Genomic DNA, 16,240 nt, shown 5'->3' on the forward strand with positions numbered 1-16,240 from the left:
ACACAATCATACACCCACATACAACCATACACCCACACATACAACCATACACCCACATACAACCATACACCCACATACAATCATACACCCACATACAATCATACACCCACACACAATCATACACCCACACATACAATCATACACCCACACATACAACCATACACCCACATACAACCATACACCCACATACAACCATACACCCACATACAACCATACACCCACATACAATCATACACCCACACATACAACCATACATTCACATACAACCATACACCCACATACAATCATACCCACACATACAACCATACACCCATACATACAACCATACACCCACATACAATCATACACCCACATACAACCATACACCCACATACAACCATACACCCACATACAACCATACACCCACACATACAATCATACACCCACACATACAACCATACACCCACACATACAACCATACACCCACATACAACCATACACCCACATACAATCATACACCCACATACAACCATACACCCACATCCAATCATACACCCACATACAACCATACACCCACACATACAACCATACACCCACATACAATCATACACCCACATACAATCATACACCCACACACAATCATACACCCACACATACAATCATACACCCACACATACAACCATACACCCACATACAACCATACACCCACATACAACCATACACCCACATACAACCATACACCCACATACAACCATACACCCACATCCAATCATACACCCACATACAACCATACACCCACACATACAACCATACACCCACATACAATCATACACCCACATACAATCATACACCCACACACAATCATACACCCACACATACAACCATACACCCACACATACAACCATACATTCACATACAACCATACACCCACATATAACCATACACCCACATACAACCATACACCCACATACAATCATACACCCACATACAATCATACACCCACACATACAACCATACACCCACATACAACCATACACCCACATACAACCATACACCCACACATACAATCATACACCCACAAATACAACCATACACCCACATATAATCATACACCCACACATACAACCATACACCCACATACAATCATACACCCACACATACAACCATACACCCACATACAATCATACACCCACATACAACCATACACCCACACATACAACCATACACCCACATACAATCATACACCCACACATACAATCATACACCCACACATACAACCATACACCCACATACAATCATACACCCACACATACAACCATACACCCACACATACAACCATACATTCACATACAACCATACACCCACATACAATCATACCCACACATACAACCATACACCCATACATACAACCATACACCCACATACAATCATACACCCACATACAACCATACACCCACATACAACCATACACCCACATACAACCATACACCCACACATACAATCATACACCCACACATAACCATACACCCACATACAACCATACACCCACATACAATCATACACCCACACATACAATCATACACCCACATACAATCATACACCCACACATACAACCATACACCCACATACAACCATACACCCACATACAATCATACACCCACATACAACCATACACCCACACATACAATCATACACCCACAAATACAACCATACACCCACATATAATCATACACCCACACATACAACCATACACCCACATACAATCATACACCCACACATACAACCATACACCCACATACAATCATACACCCACACATACAACCAAACACCCACACATACAACCATACACCCACATACAATCATACACCCACATACAACCATACACCCACACATACAACCATACACCCACATATAATCATACACCCACACATACAACCATACACCCACACATACAACCATACACCCACATACAATCATACACCCACACACAACCATACACCCACACATACAACCATACACCCACATACAACCATACACCCACATACAATCATACACCCACATACAACCATACACCCACATCCAATCATACACCCACATACAACCATACACCCACACATACAACCATACACCCACATACAATCATACACCCACATACAATCATACACCCACATACAACCATACACCCACACATACAACCATACACCCACATACAACCATACACCCACATACAATCATACACCCACACATACAACCATACACCCACATACAACCATACACCCACATACAACCATACACCCACATACAATCATACACCCACACATACAATCATACACCCACATACAATCATACACCCACATACAATCATACACCCACACACAATCATACACCCACACACAATCATACACCCACACATACAACCATACACCCACACATACAACCATACATTCACATACAACCATACACCCACATATAACCATACACCCACATACAACCATACACCCACATACAATCATACACCCACACATACAATCATACACCCACATACAATCATACACCCACACATACAACCATACACCCACATACAACCATACACCCACATACAATCATACACCCACATACAACCATACACCCACACATACAATCATACACCCACAAATACAACCATACACCCACATATAATCATACACCCACACATACAACCATACACCCACATACAATCATACACCCACACATACAACCATACACCCACATACAATCATACACCCACACATACAACCAAACACCCACACATACAACCATACACCCACATACAATCATACACCCACATACAACCATACACCCACACATACAACCATACACCCACATATAATCATACACCCACACATACAACCATACACCCACACATACAACCATACACCCACATACAATCATACACCCACACATACAACCATACACCCACATACATACACCCACACATACAACCATACACCCATACAATCATACCCCCACACATACAACTATACACCCACATACATACACCCACATACAACCATACACCCACATACAACCATACACCCACACACACAATCATACACCCACACATACAATCATACACCCACATACAACCATACACCCACATACAACCATACACCCACACATACAATCATACACCCACACATACAACCATACACCCACACATACAACCATACACCCACATACAACCATACACCCACATACAATCATACACCCACACATACAATCATACACCCACATACAATCATACACCCACATACAACCATACACCCACATACAACCATACACCCACATACAATCATACCCACACATACAACCATACACCCACATACAACCATACACCCACACACACAATCATACACCCACACATACAATCATACACCCACACACACAATCATACACCCACACATAACCATACACCCACATACAACCATACACCCACATACAACCATACACCCACACACACAATCATACACCCACACATACAATCATACACCCACATACAACCATACACCCACATACAATCATACACCCACACATACAATCATACACCCACACACACAATCATACACCCACACATAACCATACACCCACATACAATCATACACCCACATACAACCATACACCCACACATACAATCATAAACCCACACATAACCATACACCCACACATACAACCATACACCCACATACAACCATACACCCACACACACAATCATACACCCACACATACAATCATACACCCACACATACAACCATACACTCACATATAGCCATACACCCACATACAACCATACACCCACACATACAATCATACACCCACACATACAATCATACACCCACACATAACCATACACCCACATACAATCATACACCCACACACAATCATACACCCACACATACAATCATACACCCACACATACAACCATACACCCACATACAATCATACACCCACATACAACCTTACACCCACACATACAATCATACACCCACACATAACCATACACCCACACACAATCATACACCCACATACAATCATACACCCACACATACAACCATACACCCACATACAATCATACACCCACATACAATCATACACCCACACATACAATCATACACCCACACATAACCATACACCCACATACAATCATACACCCACATACAATCATACACCCACATACAATCATACACCCACACATACAATCATACACCCACACATACAATCATACACCCACACATAACCATACACCCACATACAATCATACACCCACATACAATCATACACCCACATACAATCATACACCCACATACAATCATACACCCACACATACAATCATACACCCACATACAATCATACACCCACACATACAATCATACACCCACACATAACCATACACCCACATACAATCATACACCCACATACAATCATACACCCACATACAATCATACACCCACACATACAATCATACACCCACACATACAATCATACACCCACACACACAATCATACACCCACACATACAATCATACACCCACATACAACCATACACCCACATACAACCATACACCCACACATAACCATACACCCACATACAATCATACACCCACATACAATCATACACCCACATACAATCATACACCCACACATACAATCATACACCCACACATACAATCATACACCCACACACACAATCATACACCCACACATACAATCATACACCCACATACAACCATACACCCACATACAACCATACACCCACATACAATCATACACCCACATACAACCATACACCCACACATACAATCATACACCCACACACACAATCATACACCCACATACAATCATACACCCACACATAACCATACACCCACATACAATCATACACCCACATACAATCATACACCCACATACAATCATACACCCACACATACAACCATACACCCACACATACAATCATACACCCACACACACAATCATACACCCACATACAATCATACACCCACACATAACCATACACCCACATACAATCATACACCCACACACACAATCATACACCCACATACAATCATACACCCACACATACAACCATACACCCACATACAATCATACACCCACATACAATCATACACCCACACATACAACCATACACCCACACATACAATCATACACCCACACATACAATCATACACCCACATACAACCTTACACCCACACATACAATCATAAACCCACACATAACCATACACCCACACACACAATCATACACCCACACATACAATCATACACCCACACATACAATCATACACCCACACATACAACCATACACCCACATAAAACCATACACCCACATACAACCATACACCCACACATACAACCATACACCCACACATACAACCATACACCCACATACAACCATACAGCCACATTCAATCCTACATGAACACTTACAACCTTACACCCACACATACAATCACACAATTGCATACAATCACACACTCACGTTACTCATGTAGTTTTGCCAGGATTTGGTCACAGCCGGCAGCTTCTCCTTCTTTCTCCAGTTTGGGGGTGATCCTTCCCGCACTGGTTCCTGGATAAAGAGAAGCTTTATACACTCAGTGTTGCCCCTGTATGCCCCCTGTAGCTGTATACCCGCGGTATGGCCCCTGTATACCCCCTGTACCGTTATACCCGCAGTCTGGCCCCGTAGCGTTATACCCACAGTGTGGCCCCTTTATATCCCCTGCAGCGGTATACACTCAGTGTATCCCCTATAGTGTTATACGAGTGGTATGGCCCCTGTATGCCCCCTGTTGCTGTATACACTCAGTGCCTCTGTTGTAAACGCGGTGTGGCGCCCCCCTCCTGGCCTCACCTTGGATGCGATCATGTAGGGGGGGATGATTTCCACTCCCATCTCCTGGAATAACTCCCTGCATTGCATCGTGATGAAGTCTCCGGCCAGGGGCGACTTCACAATCCCTGCAGCAGAGAAGAGGGTCCGGATCACTGGGGTGGGGCGCACTCAGCCTGTGCTGGGGGTGTCATGTCACTCACCTTGCTGCAGAACATACCCATCATGCACTGGCAGGGCAGTGGTGTGTGTGGCTCCGCTGTCTAGTACCAAACCTGTGGATCTGCCGTTTGCAAAACTACAGAGAAGGGTTAAGGAACGAGAATGAGCAGAGCATCGCCCCCGAGCTTCACCCTGCAGAGCACCGCCCCGAGCTTAACCCTGCAGAGTACCGCCCCCGAGCTTCACCCTGCAGAGAACCGCCCCTGAGCATCACCCCTGGGAAGCCTCCTGCAGCGCATCACCCCTGAGAAGCCTCCTGCAGCGCATCGCCCCTGAGAAGCCTCCTGCAGCGCATCGCCCCTGAGAAGCCTCCTGCAGCACATCGCCCCTGAGAAGCCTCCTGCAGCGCATCGCCCCTGAGAAGCCCACTCCAGAGTATCATCCTAGGACATCACCCTCAATATCCCACGAGATGTGGCAAGTGTGCAGCATCCGCCGGGCAGGATACGCGGTGAGTACGGCCGTCTTACACAGGAAGAATGCGGGGATATTGTAGTGCTCAAACATCAGCTCTGTCAGCTTCTCACGCTTCGCCCGGGCATTCCACTGCAAAACAAGACACAAAATAAGCACCGCACTGCGGGGTGATAGTGATACCGAAGGGCCGGCTCCGCCCCGAGGGGTGATAGTGATACCGAAGGGCCGGCTCCGCCCCTGCAGGGTGATAATGATACTAAGAGTCGGCTCCACCCCCTGCAGGGTGATAGTGATACTGAGAGCCGGCTCCACCCCCTGCAGGGTGATAGTGATACTGAGAGCCGGCTCTGCCCCGAGGGGTGATAATGATACTAAGAGCCGGCTCTGCCCCGAGGGGTGATAATGATACTAAGAGCCGGCTCTGCCCCGAGGGGTGATAATGATACTAAGAGTCGGCTCTGCCCCCTGCAGGGTGATAGTGATATTGGGAGCCGGCTCCGCCCCTGCGGGGTGATAATGATACTAAGAGTCGGCTCCACCCCCTGCAGGGTGATAGTGATACTGAGAGCCGGCTCCACCCCCTGCAGGGTGATAGTGATACTGAGAGCCGGCTCTGCCCCGAGGGGTGATAATGATACTAAGAGCCGGCTCTGCCCCGAGGGGTGATAATGATACTAAGAGCCGGCTCTGCCCCGAGGGGTGATAATGATACTAAGAGTCGGCTCTGCCCCCTGCAGGGTGATAGTGATATTGGGAGCCGGCTCCGCCCCTGCGGGGTGATAATGATACTAAGAGTCGGCTCTGCCCCCTGCAGGGTGATAGTGATACTGGGAGCCGGCTCCACCCCCTGCAGGGTGATAGTGATACTAAGAGCCGGCTCTGCCCCGAGGGGTGATAATGATACTAAGAGTCGGCTCTGCCCCCTGCAGGGTGATAGTGATACTGGGAGCCGGCTCCACCCCCTGCAGGGTGATAGTGATACTAAGAGCCGGCTCTGCCCCGAGGGGTGATAATGATACTAAGAGTCGGCTCTGCCCCCTGCAGGGTGATAGTGATATTGGGAGCCGGCTCCGCCCCGAGGGGTGATAGTGATACCGAAGGGCCGGCTCCACCCCCTGCGGGGTGATAATGATACTAAGAGTCGGCTCTGCCCCCTGCAGGGTGATAGTGATACTGGGAGCCGGCTCCACCCCCTGCAGGGTGATAGTGATACTAAGAGCCGGCTCTGCCCCGAGGGGTGATAATGATACTAAGAGTCGGCTCTGCCCCCTGCGGGGTGATAGTGATATTGGGAGCCGGCTCCGCCCCTGCGGGGTGATAATGATACTAAGAGTCGGCTCTGCCCCCTGCAGGGTGATAGTGATACTGGGAGCCGGCTCCACCCCCTGCAGGGTAACATGTTGGGAGCACCAGTTACTCACGGGGGCCTCAGACATGAGGATGGGGTGCAGCGCGGGCTCCGACTTCAGGTGCCTGGTGAAGGTGTGGTCCAGGATGGCCTGAAAGGCGTCCCAGTCTTCTACTGTGGAGGGCAGAGGTGAAACGCGGTAAGGCTCAGATACAGGGGCGTGTGATACAGCACAGACACAGCCGTCACCATCATCGCATTTTTACAGCAACCACTGAAAGTTTGTGGACCTGTCAGAATTCTCCAGATTTCTGCATACATTTGACCTAAAACCTAACCAAAATCAAAGAAATGAGCAAAAATCTGAGACTTTGTCATTAAGTGACCGGATGTAACAGGTCTATGAGTGGTAAAAGTATGTGCACCCTCAGGATTAGCTGATCATGTGCAGCTGACATTGGAGTCTGCTGGTTTCAATCAATGGGACCACGGTCAGATGAGAGTGGGCGACATGTTATATATAACATGCAGGATCTGTCGGCCCGATGTTTATGACCTGTATAACTATGGCACTATGTTTGTGGAAGTGTCCCACAGCACAAACACAGGAGAGGTCTATAGAACCATCTGTGAAAAGTTCGGACTCCACCAATCCACAGTCAGACAGTTTGTGTATAAATGGAGGAAATTTGGGGCCATTATTACCCTCCCCTGGAGCAGGCGACCAAAAAACATCACTCCAAGGGGAAGGTGAATAGTAACCCACGAGAACACAAAGAAACCCAAGGTCACCTCTAAGCAACTAAAGGACTCTCTGACATCGGCTGGTGTAAATGTTCATGAGGAGGACACAAGATAACAATGGTGTGCAAGGCAGGATTGCAAGGTGAAAGCTGCTACTCTCCATGAGAACATTGTTGCAATGGACAAGTCAGAAGGTCCTGGACCAATGTTCTGTGGACGAGACCAAAATGAAGACTTCTGGTATAACAGAAGAGTTATGTCTGGAGAAAGAAAAACTGCATTACAGGATACAACCTCCTCCGTCTGTGACTCATGGTCATGGTGGCATCAGGACAGTACTGGATCTGGGCCATGATGGTCAATGAATATATACTAGTAAGTTGTAAAGGAAATTATCCGGACTTCTGCCCATGAGCCAAATCTCAGGAGAACCAGGATCCTGCAGAAAAACGACTGGCGAACAAAGGAAAAAAAAAACATAACAGAAAAAAGACAGCCTGAGGCCCCTTCACAAGTACGGACACACGCACAGACATTGTATTCAGTGGTGGTGTGCACATGTCAGATTTTTCACATGGACCATGTGTCTGTCTCAAAAAATCAGACGTCTTTCTTTTTCACGCAGCACGGAAAAAATGCGTTCTGTACACGTGCACTCTGATGACACGGGTGACATCTGCTTGTCGTTGGAGAGACACATACCGGCGCCTGGGAAAAGCAGTACAATTAGCGCTGTTCTCAGGTGCTGAATGCAGCTCAGCGTTGTCGCCTGGTCTCCAGTGATCTGGCGACACTGATGTGAGTTGTAGTCAGCACCCGCTGTCTGTGTATAGCATATACTAGAAAAAAAAAACAGCCTGGGGTCCCCTTTATTTTACTAACCAGCTGAGGGAAAGCTGACAATTGGGGGCTGATGTTAATATTCGGGGAATCGGCCAATAGCCATAACGTTTCCCAGTGTATTAATATCAGCTCACAGCTGTTAGCTTAGCCTTTACTGGTTATTATAGGAAAAAATAAATGATGTGGGGTCCCCCTATATTTTACTAACCAGCAGACTAACAGCATACAGAGTTCACACTGACACCGACATCACGCTGACAGCACACAAACGTCACGCTGACAGCATACAGACGTCACACTGACAGCACACGGACGTCACACTGACAGCACACGGACGTCACGCTGACAGCACACGGACGTCACACTGACAGCACACGGACGTCACACTGACAGCACACGGACGTCACGCTGACAGCACACGGACGTCACACTGACAGCACACGGACGTCACACTGACAGCACACGGACGTCACACTGACAGCACACGGACGTCACGCTGACAGCACACGGACGTCACACTGACAGCACACGGACGTCACGCTGACAGCACACGGACGTCACGCTGACAGCACACGGACGTCACACTGACAGCACACGGACGTCACACTGACAGCACACGGACGTCACGCTGACAGCACACGGACGTCACACTGACAGCACACGGACGTCACACTGACAGCACACGGACGTCACGCTGACAGCACACGGACGTCACACTGACAGCACACGGACGTCACACTGACAGCACACGGACGTCACACTGACAGCACACAGACGTCACGCTGACAGCACACAGACGTCACACTGACAGCACACAGACGTCACCCTGACAGCACACAGACGTCACGCTGACAGCACACAGACGTCACACTGACAGCACACAGACGTCACGCTGACAGCACACAGACGTCACACTGACAGCACACGGACGTCACGCTGACAGCACACGGACGTCACACTGACAGCACACGGACGTCATGCTGACAGCACATAGACGTCACACTGACAGCACACAGACGTCACGCTGACAGCACACAGACGTCACACTGACAGCACACGGACGTCACGCTGACAGCACACGGACGTCACGCTGACAGCACACGGACGTCACGCTGACAGCACACGGACGTCACACTGACAGCACACGGACGTCACGCTGACGTATCCAGTTCTGGTTTCTCCGGTGCAGGAATCACCAGGATGTGTACCGGGGTCTGACTAACACCAGGTGAGATCACCAATTCAACAGCAGCGGGCAGCAGACCCCCACAATACAGGCGGGGCAGCACCGATGCCAAATACTGATGGTAGACCCCGCGAGTCATGGAGGGGCTGTGTAGTGGTAAACCTGCGGCCAGATGGAGCTTGTGTAGGACGCCAGTCACACAGGTGTGTGTGGTGCACGGTGTCAGCTCACAGACTAGTGAAGACCCCCATACTGTTAGATCAGCCGGCTGCCCAGCGCTATATAAGTGCACCCCACAATAAGAACGCCCTATAGACGCCCCTCTGTGGATTCGGAGGTTTATGACTGTCTGCATAACTTTGTGGCTGGTGCTGCCCCCGCCGGTATCACGGGGGTCTGCCTGATGCCCCCTGATGGTGCGCTGGTATCTCACCTGCTCTTGGTGATGCCGCATCTTTTTCCGTTACGTTTTTTAGCAAAACAACGACGCAAAGACACAAGTCGCTTTGAGGAAGAATAAAGAAGAAGTTCTGCAGCGGCCGAGTCACATCCCAACCTTCATCCAGAGCTGAAGAAAAAACCCCAACATCAGAGGAGAAGCTGATTTATAGGGAGAATGCGGCGAAAACGCCTCCATCCAATGTGCCGGAGTAATCGGCAATTACCGGGGAGGTTAAGATGCCGTCAGTGCTGCACGAGGGACACAGCAGGCACAGAGCCAAGGGTTCACATACTGTTATCAAACGTGATACTGGAGCATTGTCCTCATTATAAAATGACAAAGTCTCAGATTTCTGACTCATTTCTTTAATTTGCTTCTGTAAATCTGATGGAAAATATGGAAAATCCTGAAGGGTTCACAAATATTGAGACACAAATTTTATCTAGACTGAAAAGTGCTCAGAACCCTGCAGCCACCAACAGCCACCACTAGAGGGAGCACTGAGGAAGTATCATTACTATCTACAGCCACCACTAGAGGGAGCACTGAGGATGGGTCTCTACTATCTACAGCCACCACTAGAGGGAGCACTGAGAATGGGTCTATACTATCTACAGCTACCACTAGAGGGAGCACTGAGGAAGTATCATTACTATCTACAGTCACCACTAGAGGGAGCACTGAGGATCGGTCTCTACTATCTACAGCCACCACTAGAGGGAGCACTGAGAATGGGTCTCTACTATCTACAGCCACCACTAGAGGGAGCACTGAGAATGGGTCTATACTATCTACAGCCACTACCAGAGGGAGCACTGAGGAAGTATCATTACTATCTACAGTCACCACTAGAGGGAGCACTGAGAATGGGTCTCTACTATCTACAGCCACCACTAGAGGGAGCACTGAGGAAGTATCATTACTATCTACAGCCACCACTAGAGGGAGCACTGAGGAAGTATCATTACTATCTACAGCCACCACTAGAGGGAGCACTGAGGATGGGTCTCTACTATCTACAGCCACCACTAGAGGGAGCACTGAGAATGGGTCTATACTATCTACAGCCACTACCAGAGGGAGCACTGAGGAAGTATCATTACTATCTACAGTCACCACTAGAGGGAGCACTGAGGATGGGTCTCTACTATCTACAGCCACCACTAGAGGGAGCACTGAGGAAGTATCATTACTATCTACAGCCACCACTAGAGGGAGCACTGAGGATGGGTCTCTACTATCTACAGCCACCACTAGAGGGAGCACTGAGAATGGGTCTATACTATCTACAGCCACTACCAGAGGGAGCACTGAGGAAGTATCATTACTATCTACAGCCACCACTAGAGGGAGCACTGAGGATGGGTCTCTACTATCTACTGCCACCACTAGAGGGAGCACTGAGAATGGGTCTATACTATCTACAGCCACCACTAGAGGGAGTACTGAGGAAGGATCACTACTATCTACAGCTACCACTAGAGGGAGCACTGAGGAAGTATCATTACTATCTACAGCCACCACTAGAGGGAGCACTGAGGAAGGATCACTACTATCTACAGCCACCACTAGAGGGAGCACTGAGGAAGGATCACTACTATCTACAGCCACCACTAGAGGGAGCACTGAGGAAGGATCACTACTATCTACAGCCACCACTAGAGGGAGCACTGAGGAAGGATCACTACTATCTACAGCCACCACTAGAGGGAGCACTGAGAACGGGTCTATACTATCTACAGCTACCACTAGAGGGAGCACTGAGAACGGGTCTATACTATCTACAGCCACCACTAGAGGGAGCACTGAGAACGGGTCTATACTATCTACAGCTACCACTAGAGGGAGCACTGAGGATGGGTCTATACTATCTACAGCCACCACTAGAGGGAGCACTGAGAACGGGTCTATACTATCTACAGCTACCACTAGAGGGAGCACTGAGAACGGGTCTATACTATCTACAGCTACCACTAGAGGGAGCACTGAGAACGGGTCTATACTATCTACAGCTACCACTAGAGGGAGCACTGAGAACGGGTCTATACTATCTACAGCCACCACTAGAGGGAGCACTGAGAACGGGTCTATACTATCTACAGCCACCACTAGAGGGAGCACTGAGAACGGGTCTATACTATCTACAGCTACCACTAGAGGGAGCACTGAGAACGGGTCTATACTATCTACAGCTACCACTAGAGGGAGCACTGAGAACGGGTCTATACTATCTACAGCCACCACTAGAGGGAGCACTGAGAACGGGTCTATACTATCTACAGCCACCACTAGAGGGAGCACTGAGGATGGGTCTCTACTATCTACAGCCACCACTAGAGGGAGCACTGAGAACGGGTCTATACTATCTACAGCTACCACTAGAGGGAGCACTGAGGATGGGTCTCTACGATCTACAGCCACCACTAGAAGGAGCACAGAGGAAGGATCTCTACTATCTACAGCCTCTACTAGAGGGAGCACGGATGATGATTCTTTACTCTGTACAGCCACTACTAGAGGGAGCACTGAGGATGGGTCTCTAGTATGTACAAGCAGCCCACTCTCCTCCCACCTGCTCTTCCTTTCTCTGTTTCTCCTCACTGCTGATGACATATCTCCCAACACTGGACCCCCACAGCTCATACATCCCATTACTACTCCTCCTACCACTCCCTATCTAATATGAACTATCGCAATCTTTCCAACTTAAAACCCGTGCTCCCTCTCTTTGGAGCACTCTGGAATGCCCGCTTAATCTGAAATATGCTTCATGTGATTGTTGACCTTTTTCTCTCTCACAAGCTTGCCTTCCTCGGCCTCACAGAAACATGGCTAACACCCTTTGACACAGCCTCCCCTGCTGCGTTAATGTTACGGCGGCTTCCACTTCACCCACACTCCTCGCCCCGGCAACAGACATGGTGGAGGAATGGGTCTTTTCCTTTCTTCTAACTGCACCTTTAACCCAATCCCACCTCTACCCTCCCCTCTTTTGAAGTCCAATCTGTCCGCATCTACTCTCCCTCCAACCTCCAACCGGCCATCATATACCGACTTCCAGGAACCGGCCACTGCCTTTATTGACCAATTCTCCACCTGGCTTCTTCACTTTCTCTCTGCTGACATTCCCACCATCATCATGGGTGACTTTAACATCCCCACTGATACCCTTCAGTCAACAGCCTCCAAACTTCTGTCCCTTACTTCATCTTTTGGAATTACTCAGTGGTCCTCCGCAGCCACCCACACAGATGGACATACACTAGACCTGGTCTTCACCTGTCTCTGCTCTCTATCTAACTTCACCACCTTCCCTCTCCCTCTATCAGACCATCTGCTTTCTCATTCCTGTCCTCCTCACCGGTCACCCATGTCCAGCAACATGCGCACCCCCGCAGAATCCTCGCATACCTAGACACCCACACACTGACTCTATCCTACCACTGGCATCCATATCCTCACTCCACAACACAGACACTGCCACTGCTTTCTACAATGCCACTCATCAGCTATTGATACGGTTGCCCTTCTCATTCATGGCAGAGTGCGATGTATCAATAGACAACCCTGGCACAAGAACATCACTAAAAAGATCTGGCAATTGTCCAGGGTTGCAGCACGGCGCTGGAAGAAAACGCATTCACAACATGATTTCACTTCACTCAAACAAGCAACACACGCTTTTAAATCTGCTCTCACGTCTGCTAAACAGGCCTACTTCACAACCCTCGTATCCTCCCTATCCTACAACCCCAAACAGTTATCTAAAAACCTTTAACTCCCTCCTCCGCCCCCCACTGCCCCCTCCAACCTCCCTCATCTCTGTGAGGACTTTTCCACACACTTTAAAAATAAGATCGACCAAACAAGACAAGTCTTCATTGTTCAACCACCACAACCCCTTTGTATACCAGACCAATGCCCAAACCCCATAACCTCCCTATCCAATATCACTGAAGGGGGGCTTGTCTCCTCTCCAAATTGCCCCTCACCATCTGTGCGCTCGACCCCATCCCACCTTCTCCCCAACCTCACCACCACTCATCCCATCCCTAACCCACCTCTTCAATCTATCACTAACTTCTGGCACCTTCCCTTCTGCTTTCAAACATGCGACAATCACGCCTATCCTTAAAAAGCCAACCCTCGATCCAATTGCTATGCCCAGCTACCGCCCAATATCGCTATTCCTGGAGCAGCATGTCCACGCGGAACTTTCCTCCCACCTCCCATCTAACTTGCTCTTTGACAAGTTACTATATCAATAGTAAAAGAATAAAAACTGAAAATGTAGGCCCCTTAAAAAATAGTGAGGAAAGAATGGTTGTAGATGATGAGGAAAAGGCTAACATATTAAACACCTTCTTCTCCACGGTATTCACGGTGGAAAATGAAATGCTAGGTGAAATCCCAAGAAACAATGAAAACCCTATATTAAGGGTCACCAATCTAACCCAAGAACAGGTGCGAAACCGGCTAAATAAGATTAAAATAGATAAATCTCCGGGTCCGGATGGCATACACCCACGAGTACTAAGAGAACTAAGTAATGTAATAGATAAACCATTATTTCTTATTTTTAGGGACTCTATAGCGACGGGGTCTGTTCCGCAGGACTGGCGCATAGCAAATGTGGTGCCAATATTCAAAAAGGGCTCTAAAAGTGAACCTGGAAATTATAGGCCAGTAAGTCTAACCTCTACTGTTGGTAAAATATTTGAAGGGTTTCTGAAGGATGTTATTCTGGATTATCTCAATGAGAATAACTGTTTAACTCCATATCAGCATGGGTTTATGAGAAATCGCTCCTGTCACCAATCTAATCAGTTTTTATGAAGAGGTAAGCTATAGGCTGGACCACGGTGAGTCATTGGACGTGGTATATCTCGATTTTTCCAAAGCATTTGATACCGTGCCACACAAGAGGTTGGTACACAAAATGAGAATGCTTGGTCTGGGGGAAAATGTGTGTAAATGGGTTAGTAACTGGCTTAGTGATAGAAAGCAGAGGGTGGTTATAAATGGTATAGTCTCTAACTGGGTCACTGTGACCAGTGGGGTACCGCAGGGGTCGGTATTGGCACCTGTTCTCTTCAACATATTCATTAATGATCTGGTAGAAGGTTTACACAGTAAAATATTGATATTTGCAGATGATACAAAACTATGTAAAG

At 48.0% G+C, this 16,240-nt stretch overlaps 1 protein-coding gene across 3 annotated transcripts in view; it reads right to left on the reverse strand.

Moving 5' to 3' along the window:
* Window positions 1-16,240, reverse strand: part of LOC143774169 (actin-like protein 6B) — a 68,248-nt gene that overhangs the window by 43,623 nt on the left and 8,385 nt on the right. For all 3 annotated transcript variants that reach the window (XR_013215486.1, XM_077261520.1, XM_077261522.1), the window contains 5 exons: window positions 7,925-8,025; window positions 6,535-6,632; window positions 6,068-6,162; window positions 5,886-5,992; window positions 5,511-5,600 (listed from right to left, as the gene is read on the reverse strand). Coding sequence is in view for 2 of the 3 variants with exons in the window: in XM_077261520.1 (XP_077117635.1) it covers window positions 5,511-5,600; window positions 5,886-5,992; window positions 6,068-6,162; window positions 6,535-6,632; window positions 7,925-8,025 (491 nt within the window). In the remaining variant the exon portion in view is untranslated. The remainder of the gene's footprint in view (window positions 1-5,510; window positions 5,601-5,885; window positions 5,993-6,067; window positions 6,163-6,534; window positions 6,633-7,924; window positions 8,026-16,240) is intronic.

This window comes from Ranitomeya variabilis, chromosome 5 (genome assembly GCF_051348905.1).
Source record: "Ranitomeya variabilis isolate aRanVar5 chromosome 5, aRanVar5.hap1, whole genome shotgun sequence".
NCBI classification, from domain to species: domain Eukaryota; kingdom Metazoa; phylum Chordata; class Amphibia; order Anura; family Dendrobatidae; genus Ranitomeya; species Ranitomeya variabilis.